Genomic DNA, 17,442 nt, shown 5'->3' with positions numbered 1-17,442 from the left:
TTTAGTGTCGCTAGTGGAGTCTGCCTTTTTGCGAGGCGGGTCTGGGACCCCTCGTACCTTTTTATCCCCAACCGGCTAATTGAGTCGTCGAGGCCTTCGTGCCCTCCTTCTCTTCGGATGTGGGACTACAGGACGGTTGGATAGCGTGACTAGTACGGACGACGCCTTCGGGATCGTTAGTATTGCTATAGACTAGTCGTTTGTGTAACGCGTGTTTGTGGCGGATAGTCATGCTCAACAATGATCCAATGTCGTCTGGAATGATAACTTCATGCGTTGCAATGGTTTCAAAGTAATTTCATGGAATTCAAAGAATTAGGAAAACATCGGGTTTTCCTAGGGTTTTCAATACATACACTTTCAGAATACATACGATTTTTAACGAACAATATTTTACAAGTATAGAAAACAAACAAGCATACTTATGGATCTTCACAACATTTTCAAAAGCTTTTCTTTTCAGAAAATATCGGATTTTCTGGTGGTTTTCAAACAATACAAAACATTGGATTTCAAACACTACTTATGAACTCACCAACATTTCACATGTTGACGTTTTTCAAAATACTTGTATTCTCAGGGCACCAGTGAATCAAAGGAAATCATATTCGGTGACGGCTGCAGTTTATTTACGTTTGAATCGAACAAATTAATTTTTGGGAATGTAACGTTTAGACAATGTATGACATGTAAACACTATTAGTTGTAATATATTGATGCACGGTGACGAATGTTGTTATGTTTCATATATATTCAATGTCATGGTATTCAATTGAGTCACGACAGCCCCCGGACGTTTCCGCCGTCTGGTTCGGGGGTGTGACAACTCCGGCCTAAATCCACAACCAAACGAGGAACAGGAAATGAGGCGACATTCGCTCACTCTAGGTCTGTCCATCTTAAATATACACGGCTGTAACGTATATGTTTAGCCATTATAGTTTTACCTGATGAGTTTTTAAATTTTATAACAGTGCTGCGACTTTCGCCTTATTGGAGAAGTATTTACATTTGAATTAGTCTTTTACTGTTTTTAGTTTGCTTATCCGAGATCGAGAGACGTACCATAAATCTATCGAGTTCCTTGACGTGTAACACCTGTGTTTCCGGGCTTGCCGTTTTTAGCAATGTAATAGTCTAGGTTAACCTTTGTAACCCATTTTGAAATAATAAGAATCTATTATCTAAGTATTATGTGTTTTGTGCTTAATTGCTTAATTATGTGGTCTGATTAATTAAGAATAAAAATAAGCGTCAAAATTTAAGTGTGAAATAAACTTAATATCTTTGGTTAATATTGTAGTAGTTGAAACGAGGTTTTCGAATATATATAGAACGCCGAAATCTGACTTCGTATGAGGAAGTTATGATTTATCGAAGTTTCGACTTAGCGGTGTGCAGCCTGAAATACTCGATTTGAGATCGAGCGGTTTTTAGCCGAAGCAATCTAAATGAGAATCGAAGATCTCATTGTTGGTATCAAAGGGATAAAAAGTTAGGCGAGAACGGACGTCAAACGAAGAAGTTATGAATTTATAACGAAGTTTTTCTGTCGCGGCCTATTAAAAATAAATAATAAAAATAAAGTCAAAATTAGCCGATGGAGTCTAAACAAAAGTTGTAGAGCGTAGTCTCACCTTTCCGTGGATATAAAGAACGTCAAAAACAGAGTTCGTATGAAGAAGATATGAATTTCCGAAGTTTATTAATTAATTTGTATTTATTTTTAAATCTAAATTTGGAAGCCTTATCCGAAGGCGAGTCATCGATCTAATCCAAGGTACGCGCCGCGTACTCGAGTACGCCCCGCGTACTCTGAAGGTGTCGACATCGCAGCAAGTGGCTTCGGATACGTAAGCGATGACGTTTTTCGGACCTGTACGCCCTGCGTATAGGCGTACGCCCCGTGTACGTGCGAGGCTCAGCCCCTATAAAAGGCTTGCGAGGGCAGCCGGTTATTTTGTTCATTTCTTCTCTTCTCTCTCCCGTTTTACCTCGATTTGCGTGCCAGAAATACCCTGAAGCCTCGGTATTATTCTCTAGCCCCAAGGCAAGTCCCGAGATCCCGAAGATCCCGAGAAGTGCGGTTCCCGAGCCGAAGCTCTGCCCGCGACAAGTTCGATTTTTGTGGAGATCTTCCAGATCTGCTGTGGATTACTACTTCTGCAAGTCGTAGTGCTGTCCGATCGTCTTCTGATCAAGTGAGTGTATACTACCTTTCATAAACACGATAATAATACAAGTGCGGTTTGAGTGTATTGAGTAAATTGTGGTTTATATGTGTGAAGGTGTAGTTACTTTCTTCTAACAAGTAACTATGAAGTATTTTATGCGATATACTTGTTATGTGTATATTTTGTGATTGTATGCGTGAGTGGATATTCACTTTTTTCCATCTCATAGATCTGAATTGTTTTCTATGGAATACGTGTTATGTGGTATGCCTCATCTGTTATATGGAATATGTATTGAATGAAAATGATATACAGGTTTTAAACTATGTATGAAAATATATATTTTTATCTACTAATATGTTGGGTAGAACATGGGTAGATAGTTGGTGTGTAATAAACAGATGAGAGGCCTTGATGTTGTTGTTGCTGTTGATCTAGTTATTCAGCGGAGTATGGATAACGACCACGGACTCCTTCTAGACCGTCCAGTGGAAAGCTAGCAGGTTCATAACCTGTAGGTGTTGTGAACGATGTGTTCACCGGTGTACTCTATCCCCCTCATGGTTGCCTAGGATATCTATTGTTGAGGAAACCCCTTCGCAGTGATGTCCGTCCCGATGAAAATCCTAGATTAGGTCCCTTGAGATAGTTGTTATTTTAGGGACGTAAAGTGAGGATAACGGGAATGGGTAATCGGGATAGTGATTGGTTGGTGAAATTAAATATAACTTATTTATTGTGGGTTGAAAACCCTATATGCTCACCAGGCTCGCAAGCCTGACCCACTCAGTTTTATTTGTATTACAGGATGTGGCACAAGGGCGTAAGATGGATGGATCATCTTGTTGTTTTGTTTACAAGTCTGTATATGTATATATTTGTTGAATGACTTGTAATGTTATCGTTTATGCTTTATGGTCTGTATCGGAACATGACATCCCGAGTTTTGATTATATAATGAAATGCATCTCTTGATGAAATGCTTTGATAAATATTATTTTATCATGTTTTGTTTTGGGAACAAATTCCGCAACTCTTTCAAATCAAAAGGATTTACTCTGAAATTATTTAAAAGCATAAATGAAAATCGGTCTTTTCTGGCCGTGATTTTGGGGATGTCACAGTTGGTATCAGAGCATTAGTTTAAGCAAACTTGGAATTTGTAGGATTTCTAGACTTAAACTTAGAATGCTAAGTGGAATTTTAATATGTGTGTCTGTTGGATTTTAGACACGAGCACTAGTTTATTTTAGGAAAGTTGCCTAAAATGCTTTATGTGCTAAATGTTATATGTTGCCATATATGATATTAATTGTTCGGATCTACGGTCTGTTGCCGACCGGATCTGGAAACCTTATGTGTGTAGGATTCTAAGCGTGCGTCTACGTTATTAGAACTAACATGTAAATGTTTCGGAGTAATAAGAATGATTTGAATATCTATCGTGAATAAGGATCTAATTTCACCTTATTTGGTGTGTAGATCAAAAATGGTGAGAACAAGGAGTGGCGATGGAAACGCGGATGAAAACAGGAATCAACTGCCAGTGATTGAGCAGATACATGTTATAGCAGCAGCACCAGAACCAATAACAATGGCTGCGGTGCAAGCCATGATTCGGGCTATGCTAGCCGAACAAAGGGAGGAGATGCGACAAATGTTGCATAATAATAGGGATGAACCTATCATACCTATTGAGGAACCTGAATTGATTCCCGAGCAATCAGAGGAAGGGAACAATAGTCGCATGATGAGTCAAGTTGGGACTCAAGGAGAACGAAGGAACGATCCGGAAAGGAGAAACAACAAGGATGGGCGTATGTACAAGAACTTCTTGGGCGCCAAACCGCCAAGTCTTTCTGGGAGCCCAAAGCCTGTTGAGATAATGGATTGGATCTCCGAAATGGAGATGGTATTTGAAAGTTGCGACTGTAGCAACAAACAGAAGACCGTCTTTGCGGTTAGACAACTGAAGACTGGAGTCTTGAGTTGGTGGAAGTTGTTGGCAGATACTATGCCACGAGGAGAAGCCCTGAAAATAACATGGGAGGAGTTCTTGGAACAGTTAAGGGTGCAGTATTGTTCAGAGATAGATCTGATTGATCTGAACAATGAGTTTCAAAACTTCAAGAAGGGGAAGATGAGCATAGATGACTATGCTACTGCATTTACTGAGAAGATGAAGTTGTTTCCGTACCTAGTGCCAACGGAACTCTCCAAAATTGAGAGGTTTGCTAATAGACTGCCTGCCAAATTTGGTCCGACAGTCAAGATGGCAACCACTCTGAAAACGGTTGTTCGTGCAGCTAAGAATGTGGAGGCCCAGCAGAAGGAAAAGGGTCTGGAAAGAATTGATGTTGGTGAAAAGAGGAAGTTCGATGGAACTTCAGGGTCCAACAAGAAAAGCAAGTTCTCGAAGTCTGGTTCGAGGGGAAGTGGAGGTGAAGCGAAATGGTGCGACAAATGTAAGAAGAAGCGTCATGGAAAATGTGAGGCGGCGAACACATGCTACAAATGTGGAAAGCCAGGGCACTATGCCAATGAGTGTACCCTCACAAATAAAGTTTGCTATGGTTGTGGTGAGGAGGGTCATATGTCGAGGGACTGCCCGAAGAAGAAGGGGGCAGCTAGACCCAACATTCCGCCAAAGCCAAAGGCGAGAGCATTCCAGATGACACTGGAAGCTGCTAAAGACGAAGCTGATGTCGCTTCAGGTACCTTTCTCATTAATGAATTGCCTGCCCAAATTTTATTTGATTCTAGAGCCAACTACTCCTTTGTATCGCATGAATTTGGTAGAAAGCTAGCATTGCCTGTTGTTAGACTAGATAATGCCTTATTAGTCGAAGTTGCTAGTGGCAAGTTTGTACCTGTTAGCTACCGCATAAAAACATCTTAATTGATCTGAATGGGAATAAGTTCCACGAGGAATTATTGCCTATCGAACTAAATGGTTTCGACATCGTATTGGGAATGGATTGGCGTAGCGCCAACGACGCCAAAATTTTATGCAAGAAGAAAATAGTCAAAGTAAACCCGCCTGTGAAAGATTCGTTTATGGTGTACGGGGACAAACGCAGAGTGAATTCTAGAATCATTTCATTGATGAAAGCCAGAAAATGTTTGACCAAGGGGTGTACATCATATTTAGCATTCGTGATTGATGCTAAGAAGGAAAATAAGGTGATGCAGAATATTCCAGTGGTGTGTGATTATCCATAAGTATTTCCCGAAGATCTTCCTGGATTACCGCCTGATCGACAAGTGGAATTCTGTATTGACTTGTTGCCAGGAACGACGCCAATTGCAAAAGCACCTTATCGATTAGCACCAGCGGAGATGAAGGAGCTAATGATGCAACTTCAGGAGTTATTGGACAAAGGTTTCATTAGACCTAGTTCTTCACCCTGGGGAGCTCCGGTGTTATTCGTGAAGAAGAAAGATGGAAGTATGAGAATGTGCATTGATTACCGAGAGCTGAACAAGGCAACAATAAAGAATAGATATTTGTTTCCAAGGATTGATGACCTATTCGATCAGCTACAAGGTTCAAGTTATTTCTCAAAGATCGACTTGAGGTCAGGATATCATCAGCTGAAAGTAAGGGAGCAGGATATAGAGAAAACTGCATTCAGAACGCGATATGGACACTACGAGTTTTTGGTTATGTCGTTTGGACTAACCAATGCTCCAGCAGCATTCATGGATTTGATGAATAGGGTTTGCAATCCTTTCCTTGATAAATCTATGATAGTGTTCATAGACGACATTCTGATTTACTCGAAAAGCCAGGAGGAGCATGGCAGACACTTGCGAGAAGTGTTAGAAGTTTTGAAGAAGGAGAAGCTATATGCAAAGTTCTCCAAATGTGATTTTTGGATTCGTGAAGTCCAATTCCTGGGTCACGTGGTCAACCAAGAAGGGATAATGGTTGATCCAGCAAAGATTGAAGCTGTAACGAAGTGGGAACAACCGAAAAGTCCCACGGAGATTCGAAGCTTTTTAGGATTAGCCGGGTATTACCGAAGGTTTATCCAAGGCTTTTCTTCGATCGCTACTCCGTTGACTGCTTTGAACGACAAAGGAGCTACTTATGCTTGGAATGAGAAGCATAAAGAAGCATTCGAGAAGCTAAAGAAGAAGCTATGCGAGGCACCGATACTTTCTCTACCCGATGGACTTGAAGACTTCACTGTTTATAGCGATGCGTCTGCGGTTGGATTGGGTTGTGTTTTGACCCAAAGAGAAAAGGTGATAGCATATGCGTCTCGACAGCTGAAAGAGCATGAAAAGAACTACCCGACTCATGATTTGGAGGTGGCGGCGGTAGTTTTCGCTCTGAAAATATGGAGGCATTACCTCTATGGCACGAAGTGCAAACTTTTCACTGATCATAAGAGTCTCCAATATCTCTTTAATCAGAAAGAATTGAATATGAGGCAACGACGCTGGCTAGAATTACTTAAGGACTACGACTGCGAGATACTTTACCACCCCGGTAAAGCTAATGTTGTTGCTGATGCTCTCAGTCGGAAAGTCAATCTTGAAAGGAAAAGGCCAAGAGCGTTGAGAATTGAAGTTGTCTCGACTATTTTGGAAAGTATAAAGAAAGCTCAGAGCGAAGCTTCTGAGAAGAATGACCGAAAGGAGGAACGTTTGGGCAAAACGTTGGTGTTCGGAGTAAACAGTCATGGGCTGAAGGTGTTCCAAGATCGGATTTGGATACCTAAGACAGGAGGAGTCAGAGATCTCCTGATGGAAGAAGCTCACAAGACCATGTACTCGATTCATCCGGGTAGCACTAAAATGTATAGGGACCTGAAACCCTACTACTGGTGGCCGACGATGAAGCTTGATGTTGCAAAGTATGTGGCCGAGTGTGTGACTTGTGCGAGAGTCAAGACACAACATCAGAAACCGTACGGGAGTTTAGAACCATTGCCTGTGCCTATGGGTAAGTGGGAAGACATTGCTATGGACTTTGTCACTAAACTGCCCAGAACAAAGAATGGTCACGACATGATTTGGGTAGTCGTTGATCGATTCACTAAGAGTGCACATTTCATAGCGGCCAAGGAGAAATGGTCTATGGAAAAGCTTGCGAATTCTTATGTGAAGGAAATTGTGAGGCTTCACGGTGTTCCGTTGACGATTGTGTCGGATCGTGATAGCCGTTTCACATCGAGGTTTTGGAAAAGTCTACAAGAGGAATTGGGTACCAAGTTGTGTTTAAGTACAGCTTACCATCCGCAGACTGATGGTCAGAGCGAGCGAAAAATACAAACACTTGAAGGTATGCTGAGAGCATGTACTCTGGAATTCCTAGGTAATTGGGATGAACATTTACCGTTGGTAGAATTTTCCTACAATAATAGTTTCCACTCGAGCATTAAGATGGCACCGTACCAAGCTTTGTATGGATAGAAGTGTCGTACGGCGTCTTGTTGGCTTGAGGCTGGGGAAAAGCAGTTTATGGGACCAGAGATGGGTCATCAAACTGCTGAAAAGTTGAAAATAATTAGAGAAAGAATGTTAGCAGCTCAGGATCGTCAAAAGAGCTATGCTGACAAGAAGCGAAGACCGGTAACTTTTGAGGTTGGGGATTCGGTTTTGCTTAAAGTCTCGCTGTGGAAGGGACTTATAAGATTTGGAAAAAGGGGAAAGTTGAGTCCAAGGTTTATTGGATCGTTTAAGGTTCTTCAGAGGATTGGGAACCGAGCTTACAAGCTCGAATTACCAGAAGAACTGAATGGAATTCATAACACTTTTCATGTGTGTTATTTGAGGAAGTTCACGGGAGAAGTTCCCGACATAATTCCAATCTCTGAATTGAGAATTGATGAGAACAAAAGGTTGATTGAGGAACCGGAGGCAATTGTTGACCGAAAGACTAAGAAATTGCGACGCAAGATGGTTGGGTTAGTGCTTGTCCGATGGAAACACACGAACGGGCCGAATCTCACCTGGGAGACGGAGAGTGACATGATGGGTCGCTATCCGCATTTGTTTGTTGATGTGTGATTCCGGGGACGGAATCATTCTAAGGTGGAGAGAATTGTAACGTCTGTGTTTCCGGGCTTGCCGTTTTTAGCATTGTAATAGTCTAGGTTAACCTTTGTAACCCATTTTGAAATAATAAGAATCTATTATTTGAGTATTATGTGTTTTGTGCTTAATTGCTTAATTATGTGGTCTGATTAATTAAGAATAAAAATAAGCGTCAAAATTTAAGTGTGAAATAAACTTAATATCTTTGGTTAATATTGTAGTAGTTGAAACGAGGTTTTCGAATATATATAGAACGCCCAAATCTGACTTCGTATGAGGAAGTTATGATTTATCGAAGTTTCGACTTAGCGGTGTGCAGCCTGAAATACTCGATTTGAGATCGAGCGGTTTTTAGCCGAAGCAATCTAAATGAGAATCGAAGATCTCATTGTTGGTATCGAATCGATAAAAAGTTAGGCGAGAACGGACGTCAAACGAAGAAGTTATGAATTTATAACGAAGTTTTTCTGTCGCGGCCTATTAAAAATAAATAATAAAAATAAATTCAAAATTAGCCGACGGAGTCTAAACAAAAGTTGTAGAGCGTAGTCTCACCTTTCCGTGGATATAAAGAACGTCGAAAACGGAGTTCGTATGAAGAAGATATGAATTTCCGAAGTTTATTAATTAATTTGTATTTATTTTTAAATCTAAATTCGGAAGCCTTATCCGAAGGCGAGTCATCGATCTGATCCAAGGTACGCGCCGCGTACTTGAGTACGCCCCGCGTACTCCGAAGGTGTCGACATCGCAGCAAGTGGCTTCGGATACGTAAGCGATGACGTTTTTCGGACCTGTACGCCCCGCGTACAGGCGTACGCCCCGCGTATGTGTGAGGCTCAGCCCCTATAAAAGGCTTGCGAGGGCAGCCGGTTATTTTGTTCATTTCTTCTCTTCTCTCTCCCGTTTTACCTCGATTTGCATGCCAGAAATACCCCGAAGCCCCGGTTTTATTCTCTAGCCCCGAGGCAAGTCCCGAGATCCCGAAGATCCCGAGAAGTGTGGTTCCCGAGCCGAAGCTCTGCCCGCGAGAAGTTCGATTTTTGTGGAGATCTTCCAGATCTGCTGTGGATTACTACTTCTGCAAGTCGTAGTGTTGTCCGATCGTCTTCTGATCAAGTGAGTGTATACTACCTTTCATAAACACGATAATAATACAAGTGCGGTTTGAGTGTATTGATTAAATTGTGGTTTATATGTGTGAGGGTGTAGTTACTTTCTTCTAACAAGTAACTATGAAGTATTTTATGCGATATACTTGTTATGTGTATATTTTGTGATTGTATGCGTGAATGGATATTCACTTTTTTCCATCTCATAGATCTGAATTGTTTTCTATGGAATACGTGTTATGTGGTATGCCTCATATGTTATATGGAATATGTATTGAATGAAAATGATATACAGGTTTTAAACTATGTATGAAAATATATATTTTTATCTACTAATATGTTGGGTAGAACATGGGTAGATAGTTGGTGTGTAATAAACAGATGAGAGGCCTCGATGTTGTTGTTGTTGTTGATCTAGTTATTTAGCGGAGTATGGATAACGACCACGGACTCCTTCTAGACAGTCCACTGGAACGCTGGCAGGTTCATAACCTGTAGGTGTTGTGAACGATGTGTTCACCGGTGTACTCTATCCCCCTCATGGTTGCCTTTAGGATATCTATTGTTGAGGAAACCCCTTCGCAGTGATGTCCGTCCCGATGAAAATCCTAGATTAGGTCCCTTGCGATAGTTGTTGTTTTAGGGACGTAAAGTGAGGATAACGGGAATGGGTAATCGGGATAGTGATTGGTTGGTGAAATTAAATATAACTTATTTATTGTGGGTTGAAAACCCTATATGCTCACCAGGCTCGCAAGCCTGACCCACTCAGTTTTATTTGTATTACAGGAAGTGGCACAAGGGCGTAAGATGGATGGATCATCTTGTTGTTTTGTTTACAAGTCTATATATGTATATATTTGTTGAATGACTTGTAATGTTATCGTTTATGCTTTATGGTCTGTATCGGAACATGACATCCCGAGTTTTGATTATATAATGAAATGCATCTCTTGATGAAATGCTTTGATAAATATTATTTTATCATGTTTTGTTTTGGGAACAAATTCCGCAACTCTTTCAAATCAAAAGGATTTACTCTGAAATTATTTAAAAGCATAAATGAAAATCGGTCTTTTATGGCCGTGATTTTGGGGATGTCACATGACGCTTCTCCCTAAGCAGTAGAGTCAGGCTCCTTTTGTGTCTTTGTTGTTTCCTTCAGTTAGGCAATCCTTCTTGAAGTGTCCACTCTCACCACATAGACAACAAACTGGATTGGTCGTCACATTGGTGATTGATGCAATACGCTCCACTGGAGTTCTGCATACGCGAGCAGTATGTCCCTTCATGCTGCACCTAGCACAATAGAGCTCCCGACAGACACCATGATCATGGTAGCTGCACTTGTTGCAATAGGGAAAGTCTCCTAGGTATGGTCTTCTTGGAGTCGGGAGGGGAGGATTTACAGGAGCATTGGTCGTCTCAGCTCATTGCCCTTCGGAAGGTCCTTGAGCCGAGGTACTTCCCTCCTCAACCTTGAGTTTTCTCATTAGTGGACTTGAGTGAGGTTCTTGGGTGACTGGGTATGAAAGTGTTGGTTTCTGCTGTCCATTGCTAGGATCGGAAATCCCGATAGGGCCCTTGCTAACATTGGCGTTGTTAGCACTCAGGTGAGCCATGACAGCTGCTACAGCTGCTGAGACTACAGGTTGGAACGTAGCTTTATCGAATAAGAGAGTAGGTTTCTTGCTTGTGGGCTGGCTACGCTTCTTTGGTGGCATGGTTTTCCTACACAGAAAGGAACACAAGGCAATGAGAGACGATGGTTAACCCTAGACATTTCTATCCTGAACGTATTAGGCATAAATTTTTCCCGTGCCTAGGGTACTGATTGTCTGAGTGTCGACCTACATCCCTATGATGTAGTCCTGGTAATCGAGGTAGCTGTATGAGTGTTGGAAAAAGGCTCTAAGATGCGAGTCGTTCCTACTAAGTTACCTTTATACTGGGGAAAGGTTTCACTCTCCGACCTGGAGAGATTTGAGAACGGTTCGGAACGAAACTGCGGAAAGAGAGGCTCATGAAAGCTCATGGCTAAACACTCTCAATAAAGGTGCGGGGATCCGCTCTAATCGTGCATCCGGTAACGGGAAATGACGATTTACCTAACACATAGCGTGAGTAGTGTAACCACTAACTCACTAAATTGTATTAATTTATGGGTGTAATTGTGTGTCGAAAACGAGGAAAAGACAATTCTCGGGTTCCATGTACTGGCTCCCTCGGTCTGCCTCGTATCTTTGGGTAGAATCGGTGTTGCTTTCCTTCGGGTAGTTACCTAGGGTTCTCTCCTCATATGGACATATTGAATCACTACTCCGCCTTGCCTCCGGATCTGACTCTGGGTGTCATCGCTCCATGACGGATGACTGGAATCTCGAAAGCTTAGGAGAATCTCTCACCACTGTCCCTAAAAGATATAGGCACTTGGTGAATTCAATAGTCCCAACCCAGTTCATTTATTTCTGAACTGGAAATCTTCTCAATGAACTTCTTCGGGCTCGGAATCAAATCTTCTGTCAAGCACTGAAGAGGGTAGGGTTTTCTACAGGGTTCGTGCGAGAATGGAAATGTCTAAAGAATCCTAAGAGATTATTAACATTTCACTGGATGATCCATATCAGGTCCTGCTACGATTACACAGGGTATACAAATCATATATAACTTAGATCCGATAGGCCTTCGAATATGTGATACTACTCGGAATCCACATCCAAACAAGGAAAATGAAATAGAGCGAAACCACACATTCTTAGCCTATGGGATCCTTGTTATATATAACCTTGGGAGTACACCCTCTGTAGTTGTAGGTATATCAATAAGGATCTTTTTAGTTATTCACGCAAGGTTGTTTATGGATTCTAAAATACCCCTATGTTATTTTAATTCTTGTTTGTTTCTTATCTTCTAAGTATCATTCTGGGATTAGTGTGAATCTTTTAGTGTTCTAAAATACTCCTATATTATTTTAACTTTATGTTTGGCTCTAGCATTCCTAGTTGGAAAGTTTCTGACCCGTTGCAACACCACTATCACTCCCAAGCACACGTTCATCGCATCTCGAATAAATGTAGTTGATCAGGTTACATTTATTCCAACTTACGATTACATAACTGCCCAGGTTTGACGGTAGTGCTCAACATCCGAAGACTTTTATTCTTGTTCTTCTTGTGATACTTTTGTTCAAGTGTTTAGATTCTGGATGTTATTATACTTTGGTAAAATATGGTTATATTTTAAAGTATAATTCTTGCTCAGAGTGTTTTATCCCTTTGTGTTTATAGGTTGTATATCTTTTATGAATTGATATACTTAGCTCACTATAAACAATGCTCTGATACCAATCTGTCACACCCCAAAACCGGAACAGCAGAAACGTTCTGGGGTGGATGACGTCATGTCAAGTATCACAACACATGCATATAGTAATCAAAGTACAACAAAACATTGCATTAATAGTAATAATTTTACATAGTTACATTACAGTGAATCAAAGTATACAAACAATTATAATAAGTACAGCAAGGTACTAAGCCAACTTCATCAACAGCTCCCGGGGTGTACCTGTCTAATTGCTGACCTGAGAATACAAGTTATTTGAAAAGCGAGTATCAACATTTTTACAAATGCTGGTGAGTTCATAAGTATTTAGTGACATTTATTTAAATAACTTTATAAAGTAGTAGTTTAAGTGTTTACTGTGTATTAGAGTTCTTTCCAGAAAATCCTATATTTTCTTTTATCAGAGTAGTCTTCTACTAAGACTGGTCAGTGTTATGTGGTAAAAAGTAGTTTTCCCTTAATCACTATCATTATCAAAATACTGAATTTGATTATTAAAGAAAGCAAGAGACAACAGGGAAATAACATATGCCTCAACAGTGAGGACTGCTGACTAAGGCAAAGGAATCATAGACTCCAGGAGAGTATCGAACGAACGACACGCCTGGTTCAGTCTAACAAGTAGAGACTCAGACCCCAGAAGGTACCAAATGAAAGGTATAGCTGGTAAGGCCTAAAACAATGAATACAGACCCCAAACAGTATCAAATGAAAGATACGTCTCGTAAGGTCAAAGTGAATACAGACACCAGACAGTATTAAATGAAAGATACGTCTTGTAAGGTCAAAACAGAGAAGACAGACCCCAGACAGTATCAAATGAAAGATACGTCTTGTAAGGTCAAAGCAGTGTGACTCTGAAAATGAATTACCAGCATACAGTGTAAATTGTTGGCGAAATACTGTTACCTTAAGGCCAATGAATTATAAGGTAACCCGGGATACTCGTAACCATACTGACTAGAGTACCAGACGCCATACAAGCGTCCAAAATATGACATTTGTCACCCGTTGGCTTGGTAGCCCGAGAATGTAGCTAGCAGCCTGGGTGCGGGGTTGTCAATCCCGTATAGATCTATACACACAATGTCCGCTCTCCCTACAGGAGATTTTGGTTACCAACTAGACGACAGAGAAGGCCGTGTCCTGAAGATGCATCCCAAATAGTGGGTAGAGACTTCCAAATAGTGGGTAGTGTGTTTCTGATGTAAGTGTAGACTAGAGGTAGAGACTCTTAACTGATCTGACTAGAGAATTCCTGTATGTCCATACTCATATACACAGTATATATGAACCAAACAACCTTCGGACGGCCATCCGATCCCACCAGACCACATCTCAACGAAGAAAAGGAAATAGGGCGGACAAGCCTTCCAAAGTCCTTCAATCATTATTTATATGCATCTATATAAGCACCGACATACATCTAACTACGACTGAGTGTGTATCAAGTAGAAGTGATTCTTGTGAAGTAGGAATGTCTAACAAGTGAAGTAGGAGCAGTCGCAAGTGAAGTAGGAGTGTCGAACAAGTATAAGCGTATCACGAAGTAGAGACGACAATAAGTGAAGTAAGAGCGTCTATCAGGTATAAGCGTCTACAAGTATAAGTGAAATAGAGACAATAACAGGTATAAATGCATCACGAAGTGAAAGCGTTATCAAGTAGGAGTTTAAAATAAGTAAAAGCGAAGCAGCAGTAACAAACAAGTAAAAGTATACATTGTAAAAGGGAACTTCGGTGAAAACCTTGGAAAAACCTTTATATATTAAGAAAATCACGACTTGGTATTCCTTTGTGAAATAAGTTTGATCTAAAACCTTTAGAAATTCTTTGGAAACCTTTCATAAATCAGTTTGAAGTGAAACTTTGATAAAGCAGTATAAGTAAGAACTTGAACAAGTGAAAATCTTTTTGAAAACAATTTGTAGTATCCTACTCGGTAAAACAGTGTACAGTGTGGTAAATCCTTGTGCATGCGGGTTATCAATCACATGTGTTTGATGTGATAACTGGCATGTTTAACTTGTATTCCCCCCTATAAAACATGTAAAAACATTTAAAAGGTTCATTCAAGGGTATGAACTCACCTATTGCAAGTAGGTCTGACGAAGGTGCCGTTTGGGCGTTCGGTGTCACGTAAAGACTCGAACACACTCAAAGACCTATTTAACATATGATAACATATGTTCACATACAATTAGTATATTTATTACTAATTAAACAAGTATACACACTCAAAGGAGCGGAAAACACTTTAGATAAGTGTTTGGGTGTCCCGGGTAACATTTAAGGGTGTGTATGGCTTAGGAATGGAGTTTACTCTCCGAGAGTAATCTCTTATCTCTTAGTTTACGGCCCAGGGACTACTCACCATGAGTTTACGGCCATAAACTCATGGTGAGGGGGTTCTAGTGTGTTTTAAGGCTCTATCTTGTTAGTGGAATTTTTCTATGTCCAAATCCAAAAGGCATGAGTGAGTTTAAGGTCTTTAAGGGCTTCATTAGGGAGTTTACGGCCCAGGGACAACTCCTAAGGGAGTTTATAGCCGTAAACTCCTATGCCTTGAGTTAAGTGAAGTTTTAAGCCCCTAATACCCTCCTAGCTTTTTATAGAAATAGTCTAAGGCCATTTAGGGGACATTTACTATCATTTTAGCATGTTTAGGGGTGTTTACAACCTAGGCCCTTGATTGGGCTGTAAACTCCATGTTACCCCATATTTCCTTGTGTTTAAATGTTCTAAACCCAAAATACCAAGTCCTTAAATTATGTATGAAGCCTAAGGGTGGTTTGGGAGTGTTTTGGGGGCATTTTAGCAGGGATTAGAGGTGTTTACGGCCTTGGCATATGCCTGGGCCGTAAACTCTCTTTTACCCCCTAAAATCATGTGATTAAATGTTTAAACACTCCTAGGCAATTCCCTTAATTTATTTCCAAGCCTTTAGGGACATTTTGGGGTCATTTTGACCTCTATTTAAGGGTTTACGGCCTAAGGAGGAGCTTAGGCCGTAAACTCCATTCTAACAGCTTCTAAGTCCGATTTTTGGGCTATAAACATGAATCAATATGTTTAGAATAAGCTAGGGTAAGCGGACTTACGATTTGAAAGCGTTTGGTTGCGGATTCGGGTCGAAAACGAGTCTAGAGAGAGAGTATAGAGAGAGAGGGTGGAAAAGCTCCAAATGGAGTTTACTCCCCCTTATATATGGGTGGGAGTCGGAGCTCAGTGGAATTCTACCCAATACTGCCGTTATACAGGGCTTTTGGTCACACCCGATTTAGTGGTCGCAATAATAAACACTAACTTTTTCCAATTAAATGGAAATGTGTGTTATGTGTTTTTATTGTCCTTTATCACAACTTAACGGCATATTAAATATAAACAAATGAAATGTTTATTTAATTGACGACCTCTAATTAACGGAACTTTTATAAACTGGAATATTCCGTTAACGGTAACGGGGAAATGTAACGGAACAACTTTGGTTGTCACAAGTTGCTTCCTTTTGCTACTTACAATTCTTTCCACCACCTTATGACATTGATGGTAAATTATTTTATTTAATTTAGTTGTTTTGATTTGTATACAGGTTGGGGGCCCCACATTTATTTTCAGATTTAGCATAGTCTAGTAATGATGTGTTGGGTTAATCTTGATTTATTTATTTTGTCTTAGTAGATAGATTATTAGTTGGAATAAGTCTCCATATAGTTTGACCGTATATTTTGTGGAGTTTAAAGAATGAGTCATTAGTGGTACCTGGTCTTTAGGTAGAGTAGTTAGCATGGCTATTTTCATGCATCACGTGGGTGTCTAGAAGGCTATAGCCCTTCTCAAATATGAATAAAGTGTGCAAAGATTGAGTATTTACCCTCTCTTTTTCGGTTCTTATTATTCTTTTGTCTTCATAGTTGTGCAGTAAACAAAAGAGGTTGGAAATTAGGCTTTATACTCCTACATGATTCGCAAACAAGGAGTGTGAATGGTTTAATGTACGTGCAGGTTGTAGCCAAGATACATTCAGGTTGCAGCCAATATTCGGAAACGAGGAGTGTGAATGGTTTAATATATATTTTTGTTTTAGGATAGTGGGGCAAGGTGAGATTATTTAATATGATTTTACTCTTTTACTCATCTAATTTGTTCTGTTTTTGATGTCAGGAAATTTCCTCATGAAACTCTGCTTTAAGTCAATCTTCTTCATACTTTTCCTTCTACCTCTATCTTCAACTGATTTAAACTTAGATAAACAAGCGCTTTTAGCTTTTTCCAATTCTGTCCCTCATGGCCCAAAGCTCAACTGGAACAACAACACTGAAATCTGCAATTCATGTGTAGGCATACACTATACTTCAGATGGGACTTGTGTCTTTGCCCTTCGAATTCCTGCAATTGGGCTCAAAGGCCCAATTTAACCTAACACACTTGGAAAACTTGACTCATTACAGATTCTAACCCTTAGATCAAATCGCCTAAATGGATATCAGTATCCCAGAATGGTTTAGTAATGCTCAAGATGAACTTGGTTTTCGTACAGGATCACCACAATCATCTAATGATGCTAATAATAATTCTAGCTTTTTTCAGAATTCGTAAGCTTGTTTTTTCATTATAGGTGTATAAGCATATTAATTCAACATGATGATGAGTTTTCAATATATTTGTGTAGAGTTTGTGATGAGTTTGAGATTCTTCATGGAGATGTAACGGGTCTTCCAGACACCATTAACTTTTTCAAAAGTTTGGCTGAATTACATGTC

The 17,442-nt window shown here is 40.2% G+C and overlaps 1 protein-coding gene across 1 annotated transcript in view; it reads left to right on the top strand.

The window, feature by feature from the left end:
• LOC111880120 (lipid phosphate phosphatase 2) overlaps window positions 1-17,097 on the top strand; it is a 33,341-nt gene extending 16,244 nt beyond the window's left edge. Inside the window, exons 6-7 of the mRNA XM_052764107.1 lie at window positions 16,685-16,742; window positions 16,844-17,097. Of these exons, the coding sequence (XP_052620067.1) occupies window positions 16,685-16,742; window positions 16,844-17,097 (312 nt within the window). The remainder of the gene's footprint in view (window positions 1-16,684; window positions 16,743-16,843) is intronic.
• Window positions 17,098-17,442: the final 345 nt, after the last annotated feature.

Source organism: Lactuca sativa, chromosome 5 (genome assembly GCF_002870075.4).
Source record: "Lactuca sativa cultivar Salinas chromosome 5, Lsat_Salinas_v11, whole genome shotgun sequence".
Lineage (NCBI taxonomy): Eukaryota > Viridiplantae > Streptophyta > Magnoliopsida > Asterales > Asteraceae > Lactuca > Lactuca sativa.
This window is presented reverse-complemented; position numbering and strand designations above follow the sequence as displayed.